General features: G+C 38.5%; 1 protein-coding gene across 2 annotated transcripts; it reads left to right on the top strand.

The window, feature by feature from the left end:
- Nucleotides 1–24,641, top strand: gosr1 (golgi SNAP receptor complex member 1). 2 transcript variants are annotated; one of them, XM_085243289.1, is made up of 9 exons: nucleotides 54–173; nucleotides 2,959–3,070; nucleotides 3,795–3,882; nucleotides 4,008–4,115; nucleotides 5,133–5,224; nucleotides 8,525–8,599; nucleotides 20,575–20,604; nucleotides 22,481–22,563; nucleotides 22,804–24,641. In XM_085243289.1, exons 1-9 carry the CDS (start codon nucleotides 140–142, stop codon nucleotides 22,926–22,928), a joined length of 747 nt encoding a protein of 248 aa, XP_085099415.1. In that variant the 5' UTR covers nucleotides 54–139; the 3' UTR covers nucleotides 22,929–24,641. The 2 variants fall into 2 exon arrangements, with proteins under 2 accessions (XP_085099416.1, XP_085099415.1); XM_085243290.1 differs by lacking the exons at nucleotides 20,575–20,604; nucleotides 22,481–22,563; nucleotides 22,804–24,641 and adding an exon at nucleotides 8,679–17,709 and having other exon boundaries at nucleotides 1–173.
- The last annotated feature ends 2,210 nt before the right edge of the window (nucleotides 24,642–26,851 follow it).

Genomic DNA, 26,851 nt, shown 5'->3' with positions numbered 1-26,851 from the left:
CTCTGCCCAGGCTGCTACTGATCTCTAGGTGACGCTGTGTTGTAGCTGATTGGCTGACGCGGTCGTGCGGTACGTCCTGTACGTTTTCTGCTGACACGTGACAGTACCCGGATTTTGGTGACGTCGCAGAACAACAAAGATGGCAGGAATAGGAACCAGCACGTACTGGGAAGGTAAGGCAACACTCGAGCCTGTTTACAGCAAGTAGTATTATAACAGCACTTTTTTTTTTATTTTTTTTACCGTTTTCATAATATCAGCAATCAATTTGCCCCTGTCACTCCACCTCTGGCTGTAAGAAACATGGTTTAAAAACATACATGCCACTACAATACCAAGTTAGCTCCCAACAAGCTAGCGAACTAGACGCCGTGTAAGTTCATTTAACTCTGTTCCTTCGGCGGTTTAAGCCGTGTCGTTGATCTAAACAGCTTATCAGCCTGGCACATCGAGTGTGTCAGCTGCTTCGTTAATTGTCGGCAGTGAGCAGATAGCGTTTTCATATTTTCCCCCCCTTGGTTAATGTAGTGTTAAAACAATGAGCTTTGTTGCTATAACGGTCTTGTTGCTTTAGCTTTCGGTAGCACAGGAGTTTTTTTTTGTTGATGTTTAATGCAGAAAACAAAATGGCATATTTTTTAAAATTGCCCCCCCCCAATCCGGTGACAACTGATACAACTGTATCAGTTGTCACTGGATTAGAGGCGGGGTACTCCCTGAACAAGTCACAACTAAAACAACTAAATTGCTCATGGGACATTTCACCTTCGTAGTACCATGTTGGACCCGACTTTGGTCAGAGACTTTGGTCTATATTCGCATGAAAACATCACACAGTTGGCGCCAATTTGTGAATCTCCTGTACCACTACATCCCAAAAATGCTCTATTGAGATCTGAAGCCAGTGGTAGCCATTTGAGCACAGTAAAGTCATTATCATGTTCAGGAAACCAGTTTAAGGTGATTTGAGGTTTGTGGAATGGTGTATTATCCTGCTGGAAACAGCCATCAAAACTGTGGTTATAAAGGGATGGATATGATCAGCAACAAGACTCTGGTAGGCTGCTGCATTTAATTAATAATAATAATAATAAATTTTATTTATGAGCGCCTTTCAAGTCACCCAAGGACACTTTACAATAGGATAAAACACTTAGTAATTGATGCTCATTTGGAGATAAGGGACCTGGTAATAGCCAGCAGACCATTATAACACCACTATGAGCTTGAGCTATTGATTCAAGGCCAAATGGAGCCATGTTTTCCTGTTTTTTTTAGGATCCTGCTATTTTAATGTTGCAGCAGAAATTAAGACACATGTACCAGGCAACGTTTTTCCAATCCTCTACTGTCCATCTTTGGTGAACCTGTGAACTGTAATCTTACTACCCTGTTTTGTCCTTAGCTGTCAGAAATGACACCCAGTGTGCTGTAGGTAGGTTATCTGCTTTAAGGTTTGATGTATAGTGCATTCAGTGATGTTCTTCTCCATACTTTGGTTCTTACAATTGTTTTTGTTTTCTATTTAAGTAGTTCTTGTTGCCTTCCTGTCAACTTGAAGCAGTCTGCCCATTCTCCTCTGTCTTCAACAAGGCATTGTCTGCCAGGGAATTGTTGCTCACTTGATATTTTATGTTGATATTTTATGTTTTTGGACCATTTTTTTGTAACCCCTAGAAATGGTCATGTGGAAAAATCCTGAGTCTGAGTTTGTGAAATACTCAGACCACCCTATCTGCCATCAACAACCATGCCACATTCAAGTCACACAAATAACCTTCCTTGACAATTTGAACTTCAACAGGTTGTCTTGACTATGTCTTGACTTGACTATGCCTAAATGCATTGAATTGAAGCAAAAATTTCCCCGTTGTGGGATCAATGAAGTCTTATCTTATCTTATCTTATCTTATCTTATCTTATCTTATCTAATTGATTGTCTGAGAGTGTCACCATCTACCGGAACCGTGTTTGCACATATACTTGGCCAATAAACACGATTCTGATTCTTCTTATTATGATATTTGCTTTAATGAGTATTTGGATGTGTGTATTAAACAAATTGGCTAGAAAGTGTTTAATAGTGCAGGGCAATATGGCCAAAAATATTTATCACAATATATATTTTGAAATTTGCAATAACGATATAACTGACGGTAAGCACAACCAGAATTCATACATACGGCGCACTTCAATTTTTCAGAAAATCAAAGGATTGATTTTAAGAGCGACTTATTTTCCAAAAAACACGGTAATAACGACAGCCCGCTAGCATGCTCTACCAAAAATAGTGCTTTGGTGTGTATCTGACGGACGAAAGCTAAACCAGTTCCACACCACTGAACCATTTTTACAAACCAATTCTGGTTCATCTGTTTCATTCAACGATCTGCTTTCGCCCTTCTCATTCTCTGTCGCCGCCATGCTTTTTCTGCCAGGTGCGTATGAAAACAAAGGCACTGCGCATGCGCGCTTTACCCATATTCTATCGCGATATTTCATTTTCTTATCATTGCCCAACATTATACCGGTATTACCGTGAACGGTATGATAGGGCCCAGCCCTAGTGTTTAACATAAATTATTCCTCTGTATAGGTTTCAGTGTTACATTTTTTGGATATCTGATATAAAATATTTTTAATAGAAGATGCACAAAAAGATTTTCAGTTTTGAAAATCTTGTCATGGTGAAATTTTGTTCTACATAGCTCTCATACTCTACTATACACTCTCTGCACAGTCAGCAACAGACAAAATAGACATCACAGCTGAGCAGTAGAGTCAAGTTGTCTTCATGTTGAGTTGCTAATTAAGAAAATAGCATTACAAAAAAGTTGAATGGACCATCTATCTATCTCTCTCTATCTATCAATCAATCATCTACTCTGGGGCAATACTTAATTGATGGTGTTTTAGTTATTTTTAAGTATTTTATTGGGTTGATTGCTTCTGTTACAGATCTGCGAAAGCAGGCCAGACAGTTGGAGAACGAACTTGACCTGAAGTTGGTCTCTTTCAGTAAATTATGCACCAGCTACAGCAGCTCCAGAGATGGACGTCGAGGAGACACGTAAGATTTAGGTTTCTCACTCAACCGCAGAGTTAATAACTACTAAAAAGCTGAAACAATTAATATTCTTTTAGCAATAAATCTTTACCAAATGTAAAGATGTATTTATTGTATTTTATTGTTGTCATATTTAATCACATATTTAATATTATTCTTAAAAACAACGATATAGTAAAAAGATATAAAGATATAATGAAAGCAAAGATTGGTTCCAAAGCTTAAACTTAATGTTTTTTATTTTATTTTATTGGAGTTGAAAATGGGTTACTAGTCAAAATGTTATTATTTTTAATTATATTCATCATTCAGAGTTTTCATATCTAGCCTGAATTGTAATTGTTAAAATGCATATTTGTTAATCAGCTAATCTACAGCCACCCCTAAAGTAGCTTGAATGGAATATTCTAACACAAAAACTACATGTTTCTTTATTGCAGACCTTAAGGATTTTGAGACCAAGTAGGCTTTTGAAACATTACCAATCAAGAAAAAAAAACTTGATTACTTACTTCTGTTTGATTACAGTTATTTATTTTTTACTAACAGCTTTAAATTCTTTATTTGATGAATGTGTAATTTCTGCTATGAAATAAAGCACATTTCTTATCCATTAAACACAAGAAAACAGTACAAGATTTTTTTTAATGTGAGTTAAAAACCAATTACAAATAAGCTGCTTTAAATAAAAATTCTTAATATTCTTCCATCTTATTTTTCCTTTCAGGTCAGACACCACACCTCTGCTAAACAACTCTACCCAGGACAGGATGTTTGACACCATGTCAGTGGAGATTGAACAGTTGCTAGCCAAAGTAAGTAAATTGTCTCAGGTCAGTGGAAAAGGACGGCAAAAAGAATATAATAAGAACAGAAATGGAAATATGCCTCGTCCTTCGTGTCTATCCATCCGTCCACTCTGTTTCCTTCTCTCTCTCAGCTGACTGCAGTGAATGACAAGATGGCGGAGTACACCAACTCTCCGGGCGCAGCTGCTCTCAACGCTGCTCTCATGCACACGCTCCAGAGGCACAGGGACATCCTACAGGTTTGCTGTCTTGTTCCTTTTTTCCTGTCGCTCATCTGTTTTCTATAGTTTTTTTTAACATTTTTATTTAATTGAAATCATTTTCTTTCATAGCGACTTCTTCTCAGTTATAGTTACTGAACTCAATGAAGAGCCCAAGAACTACTTTCTAAAGCACATACTGAGTCTTAGGCTACGTTCACGCTGCAGGCGAAAGCACATCAAATCTGACTTTTTTGACCCTGTGCGACCCATATCCAATCATGGTGTGACAGTGTGAACGGCACAAATCCGATATTTTCAAATCCGATCTGGGTCACTTTCGTATGTGGTGCTGAATCCGATACATATCTGATGTTTTAGAAAGGGACTGCTGCTTGAATGGTCAGGTCGCATTAAATCCGACTTCTACGTCACTGACACAAGACAGACACCAATTATCAGTGCCGGAGAAGCGCCCGATAAGACATCGCGAACGCTTCCTGGCCGTCCATTGCAGATGTTAGTGAAACTGTTGGGAAGACAACGTTGGAGAAACGTGAACATTTTATTTGTACTGTATAATCTGCAGATTCTGACAGAAATCTGCAACTATCCTTTGAAGCACCGCTCCTCTAAAACAGCAATAAGGATAATTATTAGGCCATATGTAAATAACAAAATAACTTTATAACTTAAAGCAAAATTGAGAAACGTGAAGTCTGAAACAAGTCTTTATATTAACGGCCATCAGTCAAACAATACTGTTTGGTCTGGGTCTAAACAGAGCGCGTTGTGTGTGACGTCTTCTTTTGTGCATGCAGGCCGCTTTGAGGGTTCACACTAAAGCGCGTTTGCTGTCACATTTTATTTGTAGTATGAAGAAGTAGACAAAAAAATCGGATTTGATCAAAAAATTGGAATTGAGTAATAAGACCTGCAGTGTGAACCTAGCCTTAGTGGTTCAGTTTTGTCCTGTTTACCACTTGTTTGTTTGTCTGTCTTTCCTGTATTCCTTTTTTTAAAAACAAAACAAAAAAACCTTTATTTTCCTCGAAGGACTACACACATGAATTCCACAAAACCAAAGGCAACTTTTTGGCCATCCGGGAAAGGGAAGACCTTCTAGGGTCTGTCAGGAAAGACATTGAGTGAGTACTCAGCCACAGCACCTTCTAATTTCATTTAGCTTTTATAGCAGTGTGGGAATGTTTTAATTAATTAATTAATTATTATTTTTATTAATGTCGTTGTTGTTGTTGTTTATTATATTATAGTAAATGATAAGATCCTACACACGCATGCTTTCTTGTGTTTTGATCTGAAAGGGTGCTGAGCAATAAAAACGGTCAAGCACTGCTCTTATGTCGTAGACCTTATTCCTGAGAGGAATACGGTAATTGAAACTTCACTTCCATTTGGCATGTTCTTGAACAAATAGAAGATTCGTGCTCACTTTGGCCTTGCATTGAGGAAGTGCATCCTCTCTTCAGATTTGCACAGTTTGAGGGAATTTATTGAAACGAAGGTCTCCCTAGACCATGAGTCTTCTTTTTGCAGTGGCTTATTGATCTGTGAAGGCACTGATGATGGCAAACAGTGAGCACTGCAGGATTCTTATTGATCCTTCCCTGTCCATCTAGAGTACAAAGAGAAGAGTTCTCATGCAGAGGCGTCTTGCAGGCAGGCATACATGTTCAATAGGAATACACTCACTTAACTATGTATAAATATACAAATGTAGTATTCATTAAGTAATTTATAAAGCTCTTAAGGAGCTTACTATAAATTAAAATAGTTTACATTTTTCCAGAATGACCTGAGTGTGAAAAAACAACAGATTAAACAGCATTGGGTGCAGTTTTTCATTTAAATTATGAAACTAAGGATAGGGTACAGGATACTAAGCAGACTTTTGTGTAATACCAATTTGTGTCACGAGATGTTGTATCAAGTCATTGGACCCTCGAGTGTGTCTTGAGTCCAGCACAAGAAGAAGGTAAAATACCGATGAAATGACAGATATTGTGGTGAATCAGACACTGCTAGAAAATGATGCCTTAACCACCAGCAGCAGTAAAGGAGCAGTCAAATGCATGATTTTATTCTCTCTGTTTTAACAGAGGACGGGAGAGGTTATCAAATATAGTGTGAATCTTTACTTAATAAAGTATTAATCAGGATTTTCATTACATTTGAAATCACTGAAAGTAATATTTTTTTTTAAGGACGCAAATGTATCTCTTTATTTTAGGAGCCACTTCATTACATAGGACATCGGTGGAGCTTTTTTTTTTTTTTTTTGGCCAATTGTTTTTATTTTGGTTTTTTTTCCACTTTAATGTTTTTTCTGCTTTTTCACCACTTTAAAAGCACCTTTGTCTGATCTTTTAAGTGCAAAAGATGCATTTTCATACAGTTTTCTAGCATGATGTGGCAACTTATTGCCTAGCAACCGGAAAATGACTTTTAATTAAAGAGACCACCCCTTATCTGAATGATCCTAAGTATCAATACTGGCAAATAATAGACAGAAAGCAATAAGATGTGACTTGAAAATATATGACAAAATTCTGTTGTCGAAAACAGCAAAAACAATTTCCTGATCACAGAATTCTGGACTTTGTGTTTTTACATTGTCTTCTTGGCAGCACAGTTTAAGCCTTGGCCTATCTGAACACTAACGTAGTTACAAGATGCTTTTATAAAATACAATTTTGGGGTCAGTACAGAAATGTGTAAAATATCATGACATTAATACAGTGATGGAATATCTGGTGCAGCTAAGCATTTTCTCTTTTGTCAGGCAGAGGGCAGTAGAGCTCTTGGCTGTGAAGTAAATGGACCAGCACACGTTTCAGAATATGTTTTCCATGTGGTAACAAGAAGGAGTCCAAACTATCTAATTGATACAAGCACTCAAATGAAACAGTGAGGCATATATCAAACACCATATCAATAACTTGCATTGTGCTTACAGACTACTGAAGCACACACACACCACATTCATAGTAATAGCATGCTGCAGAGCTGAGCTGAGATGTAACAACCCTTCTTCTCCTGCTTTGATTTTTAAATGTCAGCAACAAAAATGACAGTTTTCTATGATTTACATTGGTGCCCTTTTAAAAAGCCTCGCCGGAGTGATGAATCGGTCTGTCAGTACAAAGAATTCTGGTCCCACAGAAGCATCAGCCCAGTTGCTAGGGTGGTCAGATTGGGCTCAAGGCAGTCACTCTGGGGTGTACTATATGTGCTCATAGCCTTCCTCCTCCCCTGCTCGACGAGAGGGTGGGGCAGTGTTAAATGACCAGAAACGAAGAAGGCATGGGAGTCAGCAGTTCAGGGCTGCTGATAGCTAGAGATTCATCAAACAGAAAAGAATGGGTTTGCTGTGTTTACTTTGTGAGTGGTGCAACGCCCATTCATCACTTCTGACTGCTCAGTAGAGGAGAGCACGGTTTTTTTTCTGTTTCTTCATTAACCATAAAAAAAATCTCTTTTTCTCCTTTTTTTTTTCTCTAGGAAAACAGTTCTTTGAATTTTGCTTTGTTCACTGCAGCAGCTTTAATTCAAAAGATCTGACAAAAATGACACATTTAAGGAATCATTATTTTTAAATGTCCCTGCAGTTTCTCAGACTCAGACCTACTTGGGCAGTTGGCCAATCATGGCTTATAGTTTTATGGAAACGCAATATTTAGTCTGAAGAATTATTATTATTGCAAAGGGTGGCATCCTTGGTGTGAAAATACAAAAAGGAAATTAGATATTTGATGCAGTGTTAAAAAAAAGAATGGGTTAGAAACACAAAAAGAGCCATGAAAGACAATCAAGTCGTTAAAAAAAAGTTTAAAATGCTTACCTTCTCTGTCTGGCTTTTCTGATTAATTAATCATTACATAATCACTGTATGCAATAGCCATATATGCTACAAATATTAGCAGTTTGTGTGAATTAGTAAAGCGCTACCATACCAGTAAAGCGATTAACACCTTTAACGCTGTTATCACATTGCTAATGTGCAGTTTAAGGAACAAGGCTTTTACATTTTTATATTCCTTGTATATGCTGTGTGTTTTAGTGGTCCTTGCAAAGAAGAGTGAGATCTGCAGGATAAAACGCAGATTGTCACCTCACTTTGAAAGTTAGCCAGCCTTTGGTACCCTGTGGCAATCTGCTTGTGAAAATTACATTGGCAGCCTTACAGATTGCTCCTTTTTGATTGACTTCTGATTCTGATGTATGCAAAGTTACAGAGACAAGAATTGGGATCAAGGCTGTCGCCTGTTAACTTGGGCTGTCATTTTAGATTTATTTCTTATCTACACTTTGAAAACTTGATTTTGACACACAAGTAAATCTGACATTGCCTAAATGTTGAAAATTACCATTCATTTAAAAAAAAAGAAAAAAGTATTATTCACGAGTGTATCTGCCTGCCTTTTTAGGACATACAAGAGCGGTTCTGGGGTCAACAACAGAAGAACAGAGCTGTTCCTAAAGGAGCATGAGCATCTGAGAAAGTAAGTTCCCAAAGCATTTGTATTATTTAACCATAGCAGTTAAAAGTAGAATAAGGTTGCCATCCTAAATGTGAAATAGTCCGATATTTTTTTTAGGAAAGCAAGCTGGAATAACCTTGATGGCGCAGGCCCACGATTTGGGAAAAACAAATAAAAATGTCTTTTTCTGACACATTCATTTGTTCTCTGCATGCGTTTACTTCATAGCAGATGTGAAGTTCTTCTGTTAATTCATAACTTAAGGTCTTATATGAGCATGCATGACAGAGAAGATCAAATCCTGATCTCTAGCAACCTTAGTATCCCACAATCTTTTGGCTGACTCTCAACCCCTGCAGAACAGCATGTGGTTCTTTTTTTATGCGTTTCCCTGTGTTTGTGCCAGAGGTGTTAGATGCACACTGCATGGAAAGTAAAATTGGATAGCAGCAGGGCACACACACACACACACACACACACACACACACACACACACGCAAACATACCCACACAAAGAAACGAAACACAAATTTACCACAGAGCTATTTACATGGCCAATACATAGCAGTGTGACTGATTAGTATTTGCATTTGTTTTCCATATCAAGTTCTCAAAGGAATAATGCTGCAATTATTCCCTCTCAAAGACCTCTCCATTCATTTTCTAACAGGCTTTACCTGCTCCCACAATGCATGGCTAATATTTATATACTGAAATTGATGTTTATGTAATGACCCTTTAAAATACAGTGTGGTCTAGTTAAATAACTTTAATCGCATAGCATTTTATGGATTTTTTTTATGTCTTTGAAATAAAGCAGTTACACTTTTTTACTATATGTTCAGTTAAATATAAATTTGCATTTAAATTAGTAACTAACACGAAGCAACTAGCACGAAGGTCAGTAACGCTCCTGTTTCAACAACATTAAATTGTATTTAACAGGTATCTTAAATGTTAATCTAGCCACCTCCTCCAGCTTGTTTGAGGAAACACCAAGAGATTCTCAGGGCAGCCGAGAGCTATTATCTGTCCAACGTGTCCTGGATATGAATATGATCCAGAACCTTATTCTTTTGGTCACTACCCAAGGCTCTTTACAATAGTTGAGGGTAGGGACGTTGGACGACCAGTAAATCGAGACCTTTGCTTTTTCGCTTTGAGTCAATCTCCCACTCCCCTTGCCCATCACTCCTAAACAAGACCTTGAAATATTTAAACTCTTCCGTGGGACAATAACGCATCCCTGACCCGGAGTGGGCACTCCATCTTTTTCTAGCTGACGACCATGGCGTAAAACTTGGAGGTGCTGATTCTCATTCCGTCGCTTCATACTCAGCTGCAAACTGCTCCAGAAAAAATGAACAGAATCTGTGACAAAGGGCAGCACTAGCAAAGTCCAAAACCCACTGGGAACGAGTCTGACTTATTGCTGGCTATGCGGACAAAGCAACAGTTTCTGTGGGATCGAATGGGTCTTGGCAACGGGTCCGACCACGCATACTCCCGAAGCATTTCACACAGAATACTCAGAGGGTATGGCTTCTGCAAGTCCGCAAAACACATGTAGATTGCTTGGGCTACCTCCCATGAACCCTCAATCATTCTCAAGAGTATAAAGAGCTGGTCCAGTGTTCCGTGACCAGGGCAGTTATTTGGGACAAAAACCACATTGTTCCTCCTGTATCCCGAGGTTCGACTAACCAGCTGTTAGTCGAACCTCAGATACTCTACTTTCCAGCACCCTGACATAGCTTTTGGGAGGCTGAGGAGTGTGATCACCCTATAGTTGGAGCACAACCTCTGGTCCCCCTTTTTAAAGATGGGAACAACCACCCCAGTTTGCCAATCAGACCTTTGGATTGTCAAAGATCTTTTACCGTCCAACAAAATTCTTAGTTAAAGTCAGCAGTGCTCCACCCACACTATACACAGTGCAGGTAGACCACCACTTTCCCCTCCTGAGTCAACTGATTGTTTTCCAGAAACCATTCGAGGCAGTCAAAAAGTATTTTTCCATGGCCTCTCCAAACTCCTCCCACAGCCCAGTTTTTGCTTCAGGCACTGCCCGAGATGTGTTCTGCTTGGCCTGTTGGTAACTATCGGCTGCCTCCAAAGTCCCACAGGCTAACCAAGCTAGGTTAGGACTCCCTCTTTAGTTCGATTACGCTCTTCACCTTCAGTGTCGACCATTTGGTTCAGGGTTTACACCCATGCCAGACACCAACTACCTTGCAGCCACAGCTCTGTGTAGCAGGTTCAGCAATGACTCAATGTCCCTAGTCTACCAATGGAATGTTGTCGAAGCTCTGCTGGGAGTGGAAGTGGCCTAGGGTGTACCATATGTCTCTGTGTTTTTTGTTTATTTGTTTGTTTGTTTGTTTTTTGACGGTATGTCTTTATAGCACCTATTTAATGGTACTGATAAACAGTATCAGTAAATTTAATACTGCAGTGAAAGTGTCCATGGCTCCTTCATCTCTGTATTCTGTAGGTCTGTAGTCAGTTTTATTTAATACAGTGCCAAATTACAACAACAGTCACCTCAAGGCGCTTTATGTTGTAAGCTATACCCTACAATAATACAACAAAGAAAACCCCAACAATCATATGACCCCTATGATCAAGCGGTTTGGCGACAGTGAGAAGGACAAACTCCCTTTTAACAGGAAGAAACCTCCAGCAGAACCAGGCTCAGAGAAGACGACCATCTGCCATGAGTGGTTGGTGTGCTGTGTCTATTTTTCTCTTTGTCGTCCCCCATTTCTTTTGTGTTGTCCAGAAGGAAATGGAATGCGGTGCTACAAATGCTGTGACTCTTCTATACTGACCTATAGGTGGCAGCAACATGCCAAGATATATAGCAATGTGCAAATAAAGATGAAGAAGAAGAGGACTGCAGGCCAAAAGAAATGGATGTAAATAATTGAGAGGAAGGAAATGGATTCAACACATTTGTTAGAGCTCAAGGATATAATCAAAGGTATTGCTGAGTTAAACAGAATAAAAAATGAGCAGAGGTATTCTAGCGTTCACAAAACACTCAATATTTGATGGTTAATTGGAGTACAATTCAGCCTGTGTAAGTTCAGTGGTTTTCAAGAATCACATAGGTACTGCTGACTGCTGAACTGTATAACATGACATTTCATTACCATGAATTGTTCAGGTGGGAAACATTTGGTCCTAGCATTCATATGGATGCTACTCTAACGCATTACTGCCCATGTTATTGGACACCGAGCAACCCCCTGATGGGGTTGGCGTCCCACAGAGAACAGTGTATCTTACCACACCACAGAAACTGCTCAGTGGATGTATCATACAACCCATATAACACAATGGATGCTTTAACAGCATCCCAGTACCAGACAGTACTCCTGTGACATAATAGCTGGAGATGGCTTCTATTTCGTGGCTGATAAATGAATATTTAGGTGTGCTCATTTTAGCACATGAGGGAGACAAGTTAATGCTTCAAGTGCTTGAGTGGGTCGAAGAATATTTTGGCTCCAAACATCTTAACTGAATATGTAATATAAATTATTTTAAAATGAAGATTATTTAAAAACACACACACAGCTAAACATTACCATTTGAGATGCTTTCTCAGCAGTCAGGCTGTTTTGCTTGTCATTTGCATTTGATCAGGATATTGTTAATTAAATTTTGTTATTAAACCACAGCCCATACTATCTATAGGGCTTCCCCTTACCATTGGCATAGATGGGAGGGAAAGTGGATACTGGAGATGAGGATTGAGTTACACTTGATTGATCCTATTAAAGCCATAAAACAGGAAAGGGAAAAGAGAGAAAAGGGATGTAATGTGTTGGTGAGTATCACTGTTATCCACAGATACCCGATAAATATGAGAGATTTGAGTGAAAATCTTACTTTCCTGGCGCAGTCTGTGATGATCTCTTGTCAAAGGTGACTTTTATGGAAAAGTAGCATGAATAATGAGGTTTCTTTTATGTAAAGCTGCATGATCTGTTTTAATTTATTGAACTTTTTTTGCTTCATCATGCTGCCCCAATAATTTAGCGTGGAAAATGTAAGTAGGAGGCCTTGTGTAATGACTGTGTTTGAACCATTTATAAATTGGCAAATGATGGCTTGAGGCTTCCAAACTGGTCAGCTAAGACTAATCAATTTGCAGCCTATAAAACAGCTCTCTTGCAGTTAATCTACAAGCTACTGCAGTGAGTGAAATGCTTGCAAATCTCTATTGATTCTTAAGAGAACCCACTGAAACAAATATCAGTGAGCAACTTTTATTTATTTCATGACTGCACCTTCAGATATGAAGATTCATACCTATGTTTTATCATCTGAGAAGGAGTGAAAATATAAAGAAAGGAGACAATGTGGCAAGCATCTACAAAAAAAAATCATCCTCTTCCTCCTCACCTCAAGATTCATCACCTGAGCTGAAGTCAAGCCTCTAACACATGAAAATGTGTATAAACATGTTTATGTGTTCTAGATATTGTTGCAATTACTCATTTTCAGCAGCTACGAATGAGCCGGCTTTAACAACAGTAGCTGGTTGTAAGCTATTATGCCAGCTAACGTTAGGCTTCAGTGTCTTAAAAATCACATTTTCTCACTGACAGTTTGACACTCTGCGAATTAACTCTCGTATTTGTTCTCATGTGAGAATATAATTTGAGTCCAGTTAAAAAAAAAAAAAGTTTCATTAATGCTCAGTAACAGTGGATAACAATAGCTAACAGCGGTGCTAACCGACAGAAAAGTTCATTGTATCCTCAACATCTCACCTCAGTATTGCTGTCCTCAGGAAGAAGTGAGCTTCTCTGACTCCATGACTTGTATCAGATTCTTTTCACAAAGATTTACAGCCTCCTGTAAATGGTTACATAAGCTTGTCATCTGGCATATAAACAGTGGACTGGTTAGATTTTCTTAACCAAATCCAGTTGTTAAGTGATGACGTATAAACCCTGCTTCCAGGTCCAAACTACTCTGCGTTTATTAAGTGATCACTGTTGGCCTCTCTCGGCAGCACATTTTAAAGATTGGTTTTTAAAACCTTACAGTATAACTACAGACCAGCAAATACAACAACATATTAATTAGGGGTGGGGGGAAAAATCGATACTGTGTAGTATCGTGATATTTTGTTTGCTAATAATGTATCGATACAGGGACAGCAGAAATCGATATTTTGTTACAAAAAAAGTTTTTGTGGACTGGAACATGCTCTGACTTCAGAGCATGTTGATCAGCTCCTTTTTCTGAGCAAGAATCCTGACATTCCTTCACTGTCCAAATGTGTTTAACTTTTTTTTTTTTTTTTGGCAGCGATAAACTAAATTTAAGACATGTTTTATTTTAATTAAGTTTAAAACTTTTTTATTTAATGTAAAATTATATTTTGTTTTAATTTACTTTCAAATTCTTCAGTTGCTGAATGGGCTGCATAGTTTTCATAAATTGCATAGTTCAGAATAGCTATAATTGTACCAGATGGTTGCATTCAGTTAAGTTGGACTAGACTGTAATACAAACCGTTCAGTTTGTCAACAATAAAACTGACTGAAATGAGAGAAAGACTGAGTGTGAGACTTTGATATTAGATAAAATGAATATTGATAAAGCTTACCTTTATGTACAGAATCTGAATATCGCAAAATATTTTAAAAAAATTGCAATAATATCGTATCGTGCGTTAAGTATTGTGATAATATCGTATCGTGGGATGTATGGTGATTCCCACCTCTAATATTAATCACTAACCTTGTATTGTGGATGGATTATCTCAGTTGTTCTCCTGACTGAAGTTTGGCCCGTTTACAGCATCCTGCCATTCAATTGCATTTGTCCCTAACCATTGGAAACCCTCACATTAACTTGAATCAAGTGGAAAAAAGTTAGCGTTCATCCTCCAGCTTTACCGTGTTTACAGTATATTATGCTAACCATAACTGTGTAGCTAGCCACCACTTACCACATCATTATATACCAGCTTGCTCAACTTAAGTAACCCTACAAACGTCACTGCTGTTTAGTTTTTTGTCTTTGTTTATGTCAGAAGTGATAGCAGAGCGGTATGTATTAATTTTTTCTGAAATCCCTCAGTCAGAACATGCTATATTATCTTTAGATGGAAACTAGCGAGCCAACTCCCTGCTAACTTCAAACTCCGTTAAACTTCATAAATTCTGTTTTCGTGGATGCCTGGATGTTAAATTTAATTGTTACACCTGGTAGAGCAGCCACACTCATCATTTTATTAAAGATGAAAGAATTTAGACCATTTTTAACTCTCAGTGATGCCACGTTGTCCGTTTGACTGTGGGACCTGAAGCGGAGTTTGGACCCGGAAATGGATAATGACGTCAGACTTAAAGACAGGATGGCAAACCAAATAGTGAAAGACTATTTTTTTGTTTGTTTGTTTATTTGCTTGTTTGTTTGTTTTTTTTAACACACAAACAGTAGTAGAAACACACCGATTGGCCACAACTATTACTGGGTACAGTCTAAATTTAATGTTTTCGATCTCTCTTGGTTGACTAAAGCTGCAACTATAGCTAGGATTATGTACTTAAATTGGAAGGTGTAAGAAAAAAAACTTGAATGAAGTTGAATCCAGTCTATAATCTACTGACATCTAGTGGTGAGGTTTTATACACTGTAACTTTAAGATAGCTTTCATCAGTTTTCAGTATGTGGTTCTACAGCAGTCAGATGTTTCTACATATTAGAGCTGAAAGCTGTTTTCAGTTTTGTCACTGATACTCATTGCTTTAGCTTTAGTTTATAATAGTCTTTGGCAAGTGTAACTTGATGCCATTTAGTAATTAAAGCTACTATAAATGCTGCTGATCTGTTATTTCGCCTCATCATTGGTTCTTTCTCCATCCTTGTAGATCTGTTTTTCAATTTCTCTTTGCCATAGAGGTTAGCCTTCATAAATAAACAAGAGATAGGGAGGGGTAAGTCCATTAAAAGTTCATGCTGCAACAGCTTTAATGGTAGTGGTCACATAAGGACTTCTAGTTCAAACTCACAAGGAAATCCAATGATGATTCTCTGGATGCTTTTCTTTTCACTCACAAAGTTGAGTTATTAAGCTTTAAGATATGCTCTGAGTCTTTATTTCAGTAAATACTGTCACAACTCATCATTTTGTGTCCATTTAGGCTCTATAGTCTGCCTGTTTCTAAATGTGTAAGCTCTGTTTGCCAGGCTCATGAGAATTGCATGTGATGCTTTGCTTCAAGTGAAAAAGCATCTAAATATCATCTACATATCAAACAAGACATATTCAAATTGTGCATTTTTTATAACAAATAAAAAATTAAAAAGTTAGTGCAGCATAACGAACAAGGGCATCAAATCGCACGATCCATGAGCCACATCCAACAGCTGCAAAGAACCTGCAATTTGTGAATGTTTCTGTTTGCTAATCATTAAGGCCAGCATGGTTGCTGAATAATTGTGTACTTTGCTAAGTTACTTAGGTAATTTAGCAAAGTACACAATAGTAATTTGGTGAGAGTTAGGTATTTTACAACTACAGTGCTTAGGCTGTGTGGGTTAGTTATCTTCACAGTTGTCCAGTTAATCTGTTTTCTTTTAACAAGGACAGTTAATTGCCCATTTTAATAATGAAAATACTCAAATAGCCAGGGCTGGTACTTCTAAAACTGTAGTGGCCAGTATATCATGCCAATATCTCTTTTATAATTTTTTTGCAAGGTCTTGATCATGGTGAACTCTTCAGGTTTTCCACCTAGCATTTTAAACAGGTGTTCAAAGTCTCTCTGTCACTCTGTTGTCTTCAAGATGCCTGCATTTAGTCTGTCTAGCCTGTTGCCGATTTTTAAGTTTGCACCATGGATACACGGTGAAGTGCTTTCTCGTATTTTTTCTATCACATTACAACTTACCACAGAACTAGTTCAGGACATTTAGAGATTTAATTATAGATTTACCCAACAAAAGTGTTTGTGGACCAATTTGTGTCAGTTAATTTATGTTTTTTCACACTTTTGTAATGATATGAGGACAATACCACAGCTTATTTTAAATCTATCATCCATATCAACCATATTCACTGACTAGCTCACACAAAACAGTCCATTATGATCTATTTCATATCCATTTCCTTGTGAAAGCAATTTAAACATCAAGATTGTTTACGGTTTGGGAGAGAAGACTCATTTCAGTGAGTTGAAAGTGTTTAGCTGCTTACTGGCATGTTCTGATTTTCCTCTCAGTACTTAATGTTGGTAATGTTTTAGTGGGACTTCTCAGTAGCAAAACGTGTACCATAGCTTCATTGACAAATGATTCTCCTACCAGAAACGCTACATCCAGATGAACAGAATGAACTTTCTGGGATTTCCTTACCAGGATGACTGAGCATGCAGTTTATGTTATCTGTTGGCCCTTCAACTAAACTTTGATGTAAACTTTGGAGGTCATTCAAAGCCCTTCTTTGGATATTGGCTGCCTTTTCTTCTTTTCTCTGTCAGGACGATCCCACGCTGCATCAATTATGTTGTGGTACAGGCTCTGGGGAGGCACACCATGCTGACATAGGCCAGGTTTTTGGCTAAGAGCTCTTTGGGAATCATCGTGTTGATGCAAAATACAATGTTGTGTGTATCAAACTTTGTTATCTTTGGCATTTTTCATAGACTGAGCTGAACAAATGATGTGTATTTGCAACAAGCTGCTAGAAACAAAGTGGTTTGCTAAGTCGACTGTTATGTGTATACACAATACTGATTCATATTAGGTTAGTTAGGTGCTTTTTTCAGTTGAGTGGCTTAAAAGACAAAAAAAAAACCTTCCTCTGAAAAGGGTGAGGTACAAGGATTTGACTGAAGATGAGTGAAAAAGCAGCCAAACAGAAACTATGAAAGACATTCAGAAAGCCTAAAGGACTATTGGCTTGAGACAACTTTAACCCTTGTATGGTGTTCGGGTCTGTGAGACCCGTGTTCAGTTTTTTTCAAAAGAAAAATTAAACAATTAATTATTTTTTCACGTGTAAATGTGTTGTGTCTTTCCACTCACTCCACTTGATTATAACTGATTTATTTATAACATTTTATATAAAAGAAAAACGAGAAGCACATTAATTCATAAATGTGATCTAACAAAGGTAAAGGGAAAAAATTAACCATGTTTGCTGTTCATATGTCTTGTAATTGGGATGAAGTAAACATCTGTTGAGTAATTTAACATAAAATTGTTTGATAGTGTTAATTTGGAAAGCCAAAACTCTAGCGGGTCCACCAGACCCATGAACACTGGCTGAGTAACAAAAATACGAACACCACACAAGGGTTAAAGGACTTGTGGGCAGTACTGTTTTAATCCTTGTAGCCATGATTTTGCAATGCATGTAGTATTTTTTTTTTAACATACTGTTCAGATGAAACCAAAGTGTACATAATTGTCAATAAGCATTCTGTCTGTGTGATCATTTGTTTGTGAATCGCAGCAGATCATATGGACAGTATGGGTTGATTCATCAAAATGGAAAGGGCAATTAGCTGGAAGCTAATGAGTGACTTAATGACGGCAGGAAAACAACTGACCAAGGGAAACAGAAAGAACCCCACTCAAAGCTGAAACCACAGAAATTCTAATATACATAAATGGCACAATCAAGCTCACCACTATAGCTGCAAAATGATTATGGAGGATATAAAGCATAAATCTTTTGCCACATCTCATCTCTGCACATAAAAACTCCATAAATCAAGGCGGATCCCGAGCTTTCTCTTTTTCCTCTTCAGCTCATTATTTATCAGCAGAACACTGTCAGGTGAAGGACAGTTAAAGGCTTCGTTTTTTTGTCGCACCTCCTTCCATCTTTTAAGCAGTCTCTGTCCATATTGCATTCTTAAGTTCTTCTTCTTTTTTGGCCTCTTTCAGACATACAGTGTTTATTCGCACCAATTAATTTAATATTTTATTAACCAAATACTTATTTCAAGTTTTTATATGTTTTAAAATCTCAGATCCTAGAATATAATTTCTGGTCTTTTTCTAATGCTATTAAGTCTTATTCCTACTGCATAATTGCCTAATTGCAGTCTTCTTCAGTCCACCCACCAGCTCCCATAATACATTTATTAAGTGAAATGGTAACTGGCATCTAACTCATAATGAAGTTAGATGCCAGTTATCATTTCACCTCCTGTAACTGATTTCATTCAGTCAGACAAATGCAGTTACGATCTTACAAACTACTGCCAAAAAAAGCAGGTTGGTGCCAGTGTGGGCAGCTGTGATCCAAGAACAGAAGGATGCACAGCCCACATTGTGAATATGCATTATAGTCCAATTGGTCCTGCCCACTCGCTGCCTAGAAGACAAAAAGTTAAATAAGACATATTACCTTTCAATACCACAGATAGTAGGGAGCTCTAGTGAAAAAAGGTCCCTTGTTATGTCTGGGCTTGGCTTTCTTTACCACCTTTCCTGTAAACACTCACTGCAAAGCAAAATAAAAGTCAGCTGGAGCAGAAAATAGTTCTATCAAGTCACAGATGAAGAAATGGACTGCTAATTGGTACCCAGTAATAGTTTATCAAAACTGAAGCACAGATATCTGAGACTGACTTGACCTCGCAGCAAACCATAATATTATTCAAATAAAAGTGCTCTAAAAGTTTATGATGCAGATGCATGCGTGCACACACACACAAACACAAACTGTGCATTTTCCTTTTTATTCTGAGTAAACTGATATGTTTCGTAGGTCATTATTTTGATTTGCTGTGGTACAAGACAACAGAGTGATATTCACAGGTGGGCAGACTTGAGCAAGTGAGGTACTGGAACCTAGAACGGGAGGTTTGCCCACAGGGAGCATAAATAAAAGTTATAAGATAACTGACTATCCACTAGTCAAAGAAAAATTGGCAGATTAGTCAGCTACCAAAATAGTCTTTAGTTGCCCTAATTGCTAGTAACCTAGAGGAACTACAGTTTTTGCCACATTTTCCAGCTCTTGGTGGTTTCCTCTCATGTTTGCCCATCAACAGAGAGAATGACAGAATCACAAAAACTGTGATGCAATCAGGAAGATCTCGCATCTTGCAAGTGACGTATAAATCTTTTAGCGCCTTCTCTTACTTCATCTCAACATTGTTAAGAGCTTAACGGAAACCGCACATTGAGCATGCAGGCGGAGGATGTGGAGCTGCTGAATGGAAGATGAATGACTGTTGAACTATGAAATACAATCCCTGCAGTTTTGTTTGTTTGGTTGACTTTAGTTCTCTGGAACATTATCCAAATTGATTCCAATTAGAAGATAAACCGCTGAAAGCTTTTTTGCTTATGAGCAACCTGAGACACAAAACAAGTGTTACAGCATAAGAGGTTTGTGTGGGATTAGGAGTGTAGCAGTGCCTTCCACTTTCCCCTCTTTTATGCAGTGATGCAGAACGTTAACCTCCGGGCATCTGAGTTGATTTATCCATGAGGGAAAAATGAACAAAACAAATAAAAAAGAGAAAAAAAAAAAGACTAATGCCTTTTTGGTGCAACTCAGTCACTGCTATATGGGCCAAATATAATGGTGTTGTCGCCCTTGCAAACATCAACGGATCCGTTGCAGTTGGCGCATGAGTGTACAATTTGCTGGCGTTTGCTCCCATTTTAATGATAAATCAGTACAGAAGCTCAGAGACTCACAGATTGTACAGGAGGAGATCTTAAAAGACACTCAAAACTGTGCAAGTTTTGTTCTGTTTTTTAATTTAACAGAATCTACCACAACTCTTTCTTTTTTTTTTTTTTTGTGAAAAAGTATATCAGTCTTCCAACAGCTTGACCAGACCAAACCATACTGTAGCATGGCCTTTGGTTTTGTGTCAGGAAGTATACAAATTCTGCCAAATCAAGCATGCAGATTCCTTGTTTATTCTGCAGTGCTTGTATCAATATCTAACCAGTGCCCTTCCCTTGCGTTTTTCTCTCCTTCTCACTGTCTATAGCTCAGATCGACTGATGGATGACACAATAAGGTAAGCCCTTCTTTCCCTTATTCATCTGTGTCTGGTTCTTACAAAGATTTCTTCTTGTTTGTTGTTGCTAAGTATGTGCTCACAGAGCATTGTTGCTTTGCATTGATTTCCCCTTTATAATGTGGCTGGCTCTTTTCAATATAATTTAAAGTCTCTTAAGATGAGTATTGTTCTGGTTTCTGGCTATAGTTAAAAAATGGGTTTAAAAATTACAGTTCTCTCAGGTGTGACAGATAACACGTTATCTTCTTAAATATAATGAACTGTAGTTTACAGGCTATCCTTTTAAAAAGTTTTGTAGATGTAGTTAGTTTAATCTTAATGACCTCAGTCCAAGGAGAAGAGGCACTGTTTGCTGCACATATTGCATTAAGAGGCACTATCATAATTTGTGATCTGGGGTTTTATTCAACAGTTTGCTGGACAGTTTAACATTCCTCGTTTAGGTCACCAAAAAACAAAAACTGACTGATCAGAGTGCACTTCTGTCCTCCAGCTCTGATTCTCATGAGCCGGTTAACACTGACTAGTCGAGGTTGCTGGTATCAGCAAAGTGATTCTTCCTGACTGAGGAGAACATGATCCCCAAAACACAGCTCCAGGCCAAGACTGCAGATTGTCCCCTCAGCAACCTCCAAACCACAGGAGATGCTAAGACCCCACCCACCCGTACTCACACATCACACGCACAACACGTTCAGACGAACACAGTGGTCATAGTCTCTCAGTGCTCAGTCGAAACACACACACACACACACACACACACACACACACACACACACACACACACACACACACACACACACACACACACACAGAGCTCATCATGTTTACCAGCCAAAAGAGTAAACAACTGGTGATTTCATTTACTTTGTTTTCACCGGCATCCTCTGGGGATCTTTTACTCTGAGATGGGAGGAATTGGTCCCCTATGACTAGTTCTGTTTGTCACCAGTCTGAATACTAGCATAATCCTACATGTAGTGAAAATTTAGAATAATTGAACATTTTTTGCTCGAATCAAAAATTTTCCTTTCTATAATATGACATATGTTCAAATAGTATATTATTCATTGTGTCGTATATAAGGGGCGTTAAACGGGTCTAAAAGCTTTTATAATTGGCTGATGTCACATCATCTTTAAACCGATTAAATGATGCTTCTCAGCATGTCATGTCTTTTTAAAGTAACTTCTCTCCTTGCATAAGCAAACCAGTACCACTCGCAGCCACTGCTGCTGGCATCTAGCCATTAGTTATTGTTTATAGAACCTGTTTGTGGATCTTTTTTGGTACAGCTGTGGAGAGGTTACTGTAAGAGAAATAAATGATTATTAGGGATTAGTTCTTACAACTAAAAGTTGAACAAAGTGCTTGAAGGTGGGCTCTGAAGCTTGTATTGATTATTTTGTGTAACATAGAGCCTGAAACTTTTCCTGCCAACTGCTCAGCTGCACTTTGCTGCTCTGAAGATTCCTGAGGCCCAAGTTTTAGAACAAGAAGCACAATACCACAGCACATCTGTACTGCCCTTATAGGTGCTTAACCATCTCATAAAGATACTGCATGTAGGAGGGAGGAATAGTGTTTGAATGAGCAGGAATGATCACAATTTTAGGTTTTACCCTTTAAATCCTTTTCTGTAGTTTTGGTTTACAAAAAAAAGGTTTAGAAACAGTACTGAATGACACAGGGGATTTACAGCACCACGATGTTTGGTGGAGACAACCAAAGTAAAAAAAGAAAAGATAAAAATTACATTTTCTAACTCGCCTACAGTCAGAGGTACTTTTCCATTACTAATAAAGAGCAAAGACATGAAGGATTGTCACTTTTCTCTACTCATCTGTTTTGCTACATCTTTCTTTTTCTTCAGCATTGCTATGGCGACCAAGGAGAACGTAACCTTCCAAAGGGGCATGCTGAAATCCATACAGAGCAAGGTCAATACTCTGGCCAGTATCCTTTATGTTGCACATGTGCAGTGTTGTATGCGGGGAACCAAATGACCTCCTTTAAAGTTATCTTTAAAGGATTTCTAGACTGAAATCAGTATAGGACATTCAAAAATTAGCGCTCACATATTTGATAGAAAATGGTCTTTCTTATTAGGATTTATAGAAATGTAGCCAGTAATAGTGTTACTGAGGTTACTATATCCCATATTTGTGTATTTTTCCTTAATTTACACTCTTTCAGACCGTTTCCCAGCTATCAACAACCTCATTCAGCGAATCAACCTGCGAAAGAGAAGGGACTCTCTGATCCTTGGCGCGGTGATTGGCGTTTGCACCATTCTCCTCCTGCTCTATGCCTTCCACTGAAACTCAGTCTTTAAAGAGGCAGGATTCATCTGCTCTTTGTAGCATGGAAACTCTCTGGGGGCTGAGCTGAGTGATTGGAGGACCCTGGAGGTTCCCGAGCAGAAGGACATTAAGTTGGTCCAGTTTTGGGACAGGAGCAAATTTTGGCCAACATTTTCTACTGAACCTGTATTTAGCAGCGGGGACAGATGGCGGGTTGGTGGTTGGGTGTTTTCTGCCAACAAGAGAACGAAGACCAAAACTACAAATAAGACTAGATAAAAATATATATTGATAAATCACCTTGAGAGCAATTCTGTGCCACTGAAAGTGTAAAGAGACTGAGATTGTGTGATGGATTTATTATTTTTTTCACAGGTGAAGGATTTTAAGCTGAATGGTTGTTTTTAATTGGTGGAGTGGGATGGATAGTTAATTGTGGGCTGTACAATGTGAATTAATAAATTATTCATATCAGTATGTACAACAAAGTGTGTGACACTAGAAGATGCTCATTTAGAACATTTTTGAAACTCTATTATTTGAAACTTCATCAACATTTCTGCATAAATGTAATGCCACCACAAGGCTCCAATAATAATAATAATAATAATAATAATCTATTACATTTTATGTGTTTTACCCGTGGAAAGTGGATTTATAAAGTTAATGACAAGTGGGAGAGAGATTCAAGAAAGTGATATTGAGGTTCAAAGGCAGAGCCATCGGTTGTATCTTACATTTTTACATTCAGAGGTTCTGAGCAAAAGTGTTAAGCCACCCCACATTTCTTTGTTTTTGTTTGAAAATGGGAAATATGTGCAGCAGTTTTTTGAAACATTTATAAGCCTGCGTTAACATACAGTTCATAAGGCAAAAAAAGGAGTTTGTACAGTTCTAATAAGCTTGAAAGTCAATATTTCGTGGGACCAGCTTTCTTGTAATTTCTTTTGTCTTCAGCAAAAGTTCTCCAGATTTCTTGATAGACGTTCAAAACTCTTCTTTGGATATTCGATGCCTTTTGTTCTTTGGCAGAGTGTTTGGGATCAATGTCATGCTAAAAAAGCTGATGGAACTGCATGGTGGATCAGTCTGATGATACTTTTGCAAATACAGCTCCAAAACACGACGATTTGAATAAAAACCTGTGTAATGTTGCCTTTCCTCCCTGTTTCTCTACCTTGCACTGAGACCATTTCTGATGAGACTTCAGTGAACAGTAGACGGACAGAAAATTAGTGAAGAAGAAGCCAATATCCAAATAAAACCTTTGAAAGACCTTCAGGAAGACAAAAGCACTATTGCGCAAGAACGCGTTAAAAAAGTCAAGAAAGACTGGCTCAGTGGAAGCAAAATATAAAGAAATGAGGGGTGGCTCAAGACTTTTGGACAGCACTGTCAATAAATTAACTCACAGGTTAATCAGGAGCCATTACTTGTTAAAATAAGGCATTTTTAGTATAAGGCGGTCATGGCATAGAATGAAAACAATCATTACTTGCACACATCCACATTAATATATACATTTCAGTTACTTCTTACTGTAATCTTTTAAACTTGTGTTAAAGTTTTTGTAACTTGCTTGATCGTCTAAGTTCAGTCCTAAATCATTGAATATAAGAAAGCATTAAATAAATGGCAGCTTTTCTCTTTTGGGACAGTTGATCCACATGCTTGCCTGATTGGCTGTTTTCAAAGCCATGCAAAATAAAGTATCTTTTAAGAAGAAAAAAACTGGTGAAATATATTCAGTCACAAACCTTTTTATAGTGCACTGCTTCAAGGTTTCCATAGCAGAAAAATGAAAGCAGGGCTTGATGACCAGCCTCTGGTGGAGTTAAACGTTTTGCACATTTCACAGTGTACCTGGCAGACCTGAGCCTGACTGACTGCGTCTGGTTTGAATCCACTTGGAACTCAAAGAGGCACTAGAGGCGCTGAATCCTTCAGCTGAGAAGGGAATGACGGCAGACAGGCTTCGACTCATTCGATTAAAGTCTTAGTTTGTTGGTGCCGGTGCTGGAATGTGAAAGCAAAGCAGCTGTGTGAGAAACATCAATGCGCTTTTCTCTCACTGCTTCAGGCTGTCAGTTGACTGTAATCCAATACAAAAATGTCCACAACAGTGGAGTGATGAGAGAGCCTTTGGTTTCTTGTTCTCATCCCCTCTGTTTGATGCCTTCCTCACAAAGAAAACCTATATATATATATATATATATATATATATATATATATATATATATATATATAAATAAAATATGGTCTGTATCCTGATTGGGCATTATGACAGGAATAGCCTTTTCTTCATACTACAGCAGTCAGAAAAGATTGCCACCTGCCCATTAATATCTTACATCCTTTAAGGGGGAAATCCTGCGCTGAAGTCTAAGTATAGCTGAGAAGTGTGTACGTGCTGTTGGAGGACTGCAGAGGTGCAACTCCTGAATGTTTTAGCCACTCAACTAAGTGCTAGATTCTCTCAGAAGAGTCTTGCTACAGTAACTTCTGGCTAGCAAATTTCCTTATTAGAAGGAGCTAAGGTGTAAAGACAGAAATCTTGTCTTTTTTTTGTGAACAAAGTGAATATTTAAAAAGCAGTTTAAGCATTTGAAACTAAGCCAGGCCTTTATTTGTGTGAGTGTGTGTGGTTGAAGAGAGCCACACACACACACACACACAAATTCTCTCCTACTCTACAGTCTGTAGCTGTGGTGACCATGATAAATGGTGTTTGTGTTCCCTGAAGTCGAAGTGTGTATGCCCTATGTACAGGGCTTAGATACAATAAAAGCAACAACAGCTGTGCAATCCAATACAGGACTGCAGACAACAGCACCAGTGCAGAGTTGAATCAATACCTTCTTCTGTCAGTCTCAATGAAGACTGAACAATACACAAATATTACATTCACAAATGTACCACAGTGGATTTTTTTTCTTCTCTGTGGGAAAAGCCTTTTTTTTTCTTTCTTTCTTTCTTTAGATGCCAGTCATGAGAAAAACACAGATGGTCACAGACATGCAAGAAAGTTGGGTGATTCAAAAAATTTAGTTTCATAGTCAGGCTGCCTGAATTTGGCTGTTGACTGACTGACCTCTAGTGCCACCACTAAAATTAACCTTTTAAGAAAATGCATTGATAATTAGTAGATAAATGGAATATGTTTTAGCTGTAAACGTCAAATTCTTGCCAGAATACAATAATAAAAGTGTCCCTTTACTTCTAAAACAATCATTGAGCAGATTTAAAGATGGCAACGGACCGGTAACCATGGCAACGGGCCGGTAACCATGGCAACGGGCCGCCAACCATGGCAATGCGTCGGTAACCATGGCAACGCATGTAAACCATGCCATTGGGCCGGTAACCATAGCAACAGGCCGGTAACATTGCAACGGGCCGGTAACGATGGCAACACATGTAAACGCATGTCAACACGTCGGTAACCATGGCAACGTGTCGGTAACCATGGCGACACGTTGGTAACCACGGCAACGGGCAGTAACCATGGCAACGGGCTGGTAACCATGGCGACGGGCCGGTAGCCATGGCAACGGACCGGTAACGATGGCAATGCGTCGGTAACCATGGCAACGCATGTAAACCATGCCATTGGGCCGGTAACCATGGCAACGTGTCGGTAACCATGGCAACGCATGTAAACCATGCCATTGGACCGGTAACATGGCAACGGGCAGGTAACGATGGCAACGCATGTAAACGCATGTCAACACGTTGGTAACCATGGCAATGCGTCGATAACCATGGCAACGGACCGGTAACGATGGCAATGCGTCGGTAACCATGGCAACGCATGTAAACCATGGCAACGGGCCGGTAACCATGGCAACGGGCCGGTAACCATGGCAATGTGTCGGTAACCATGGCAACGCATGTAAACCATGCCATTGGGCCGGTAACATGGCAACGGGCAGGTAACGATG

Source organism: Mchenga conophoros, linkage group LG14 (assembly GCF_057382185.1).
Source record: "Mchenga conophoros isolate Kocher_MC1m ecotype Shallow Benthic linkage group LG14, M_conophoros_male_GT1.1, whole genome shotgun sequence".
NCBI classification, from domain to species: Eukaryota; Metazoa; Chordata; class Actinopteri; order Cichliformes; family Cichlidae; genus Mchenga; species Mchenga conophoros.
This window is presented reverse-complemented; position numbering and strand designations above follow the sequence as displayed.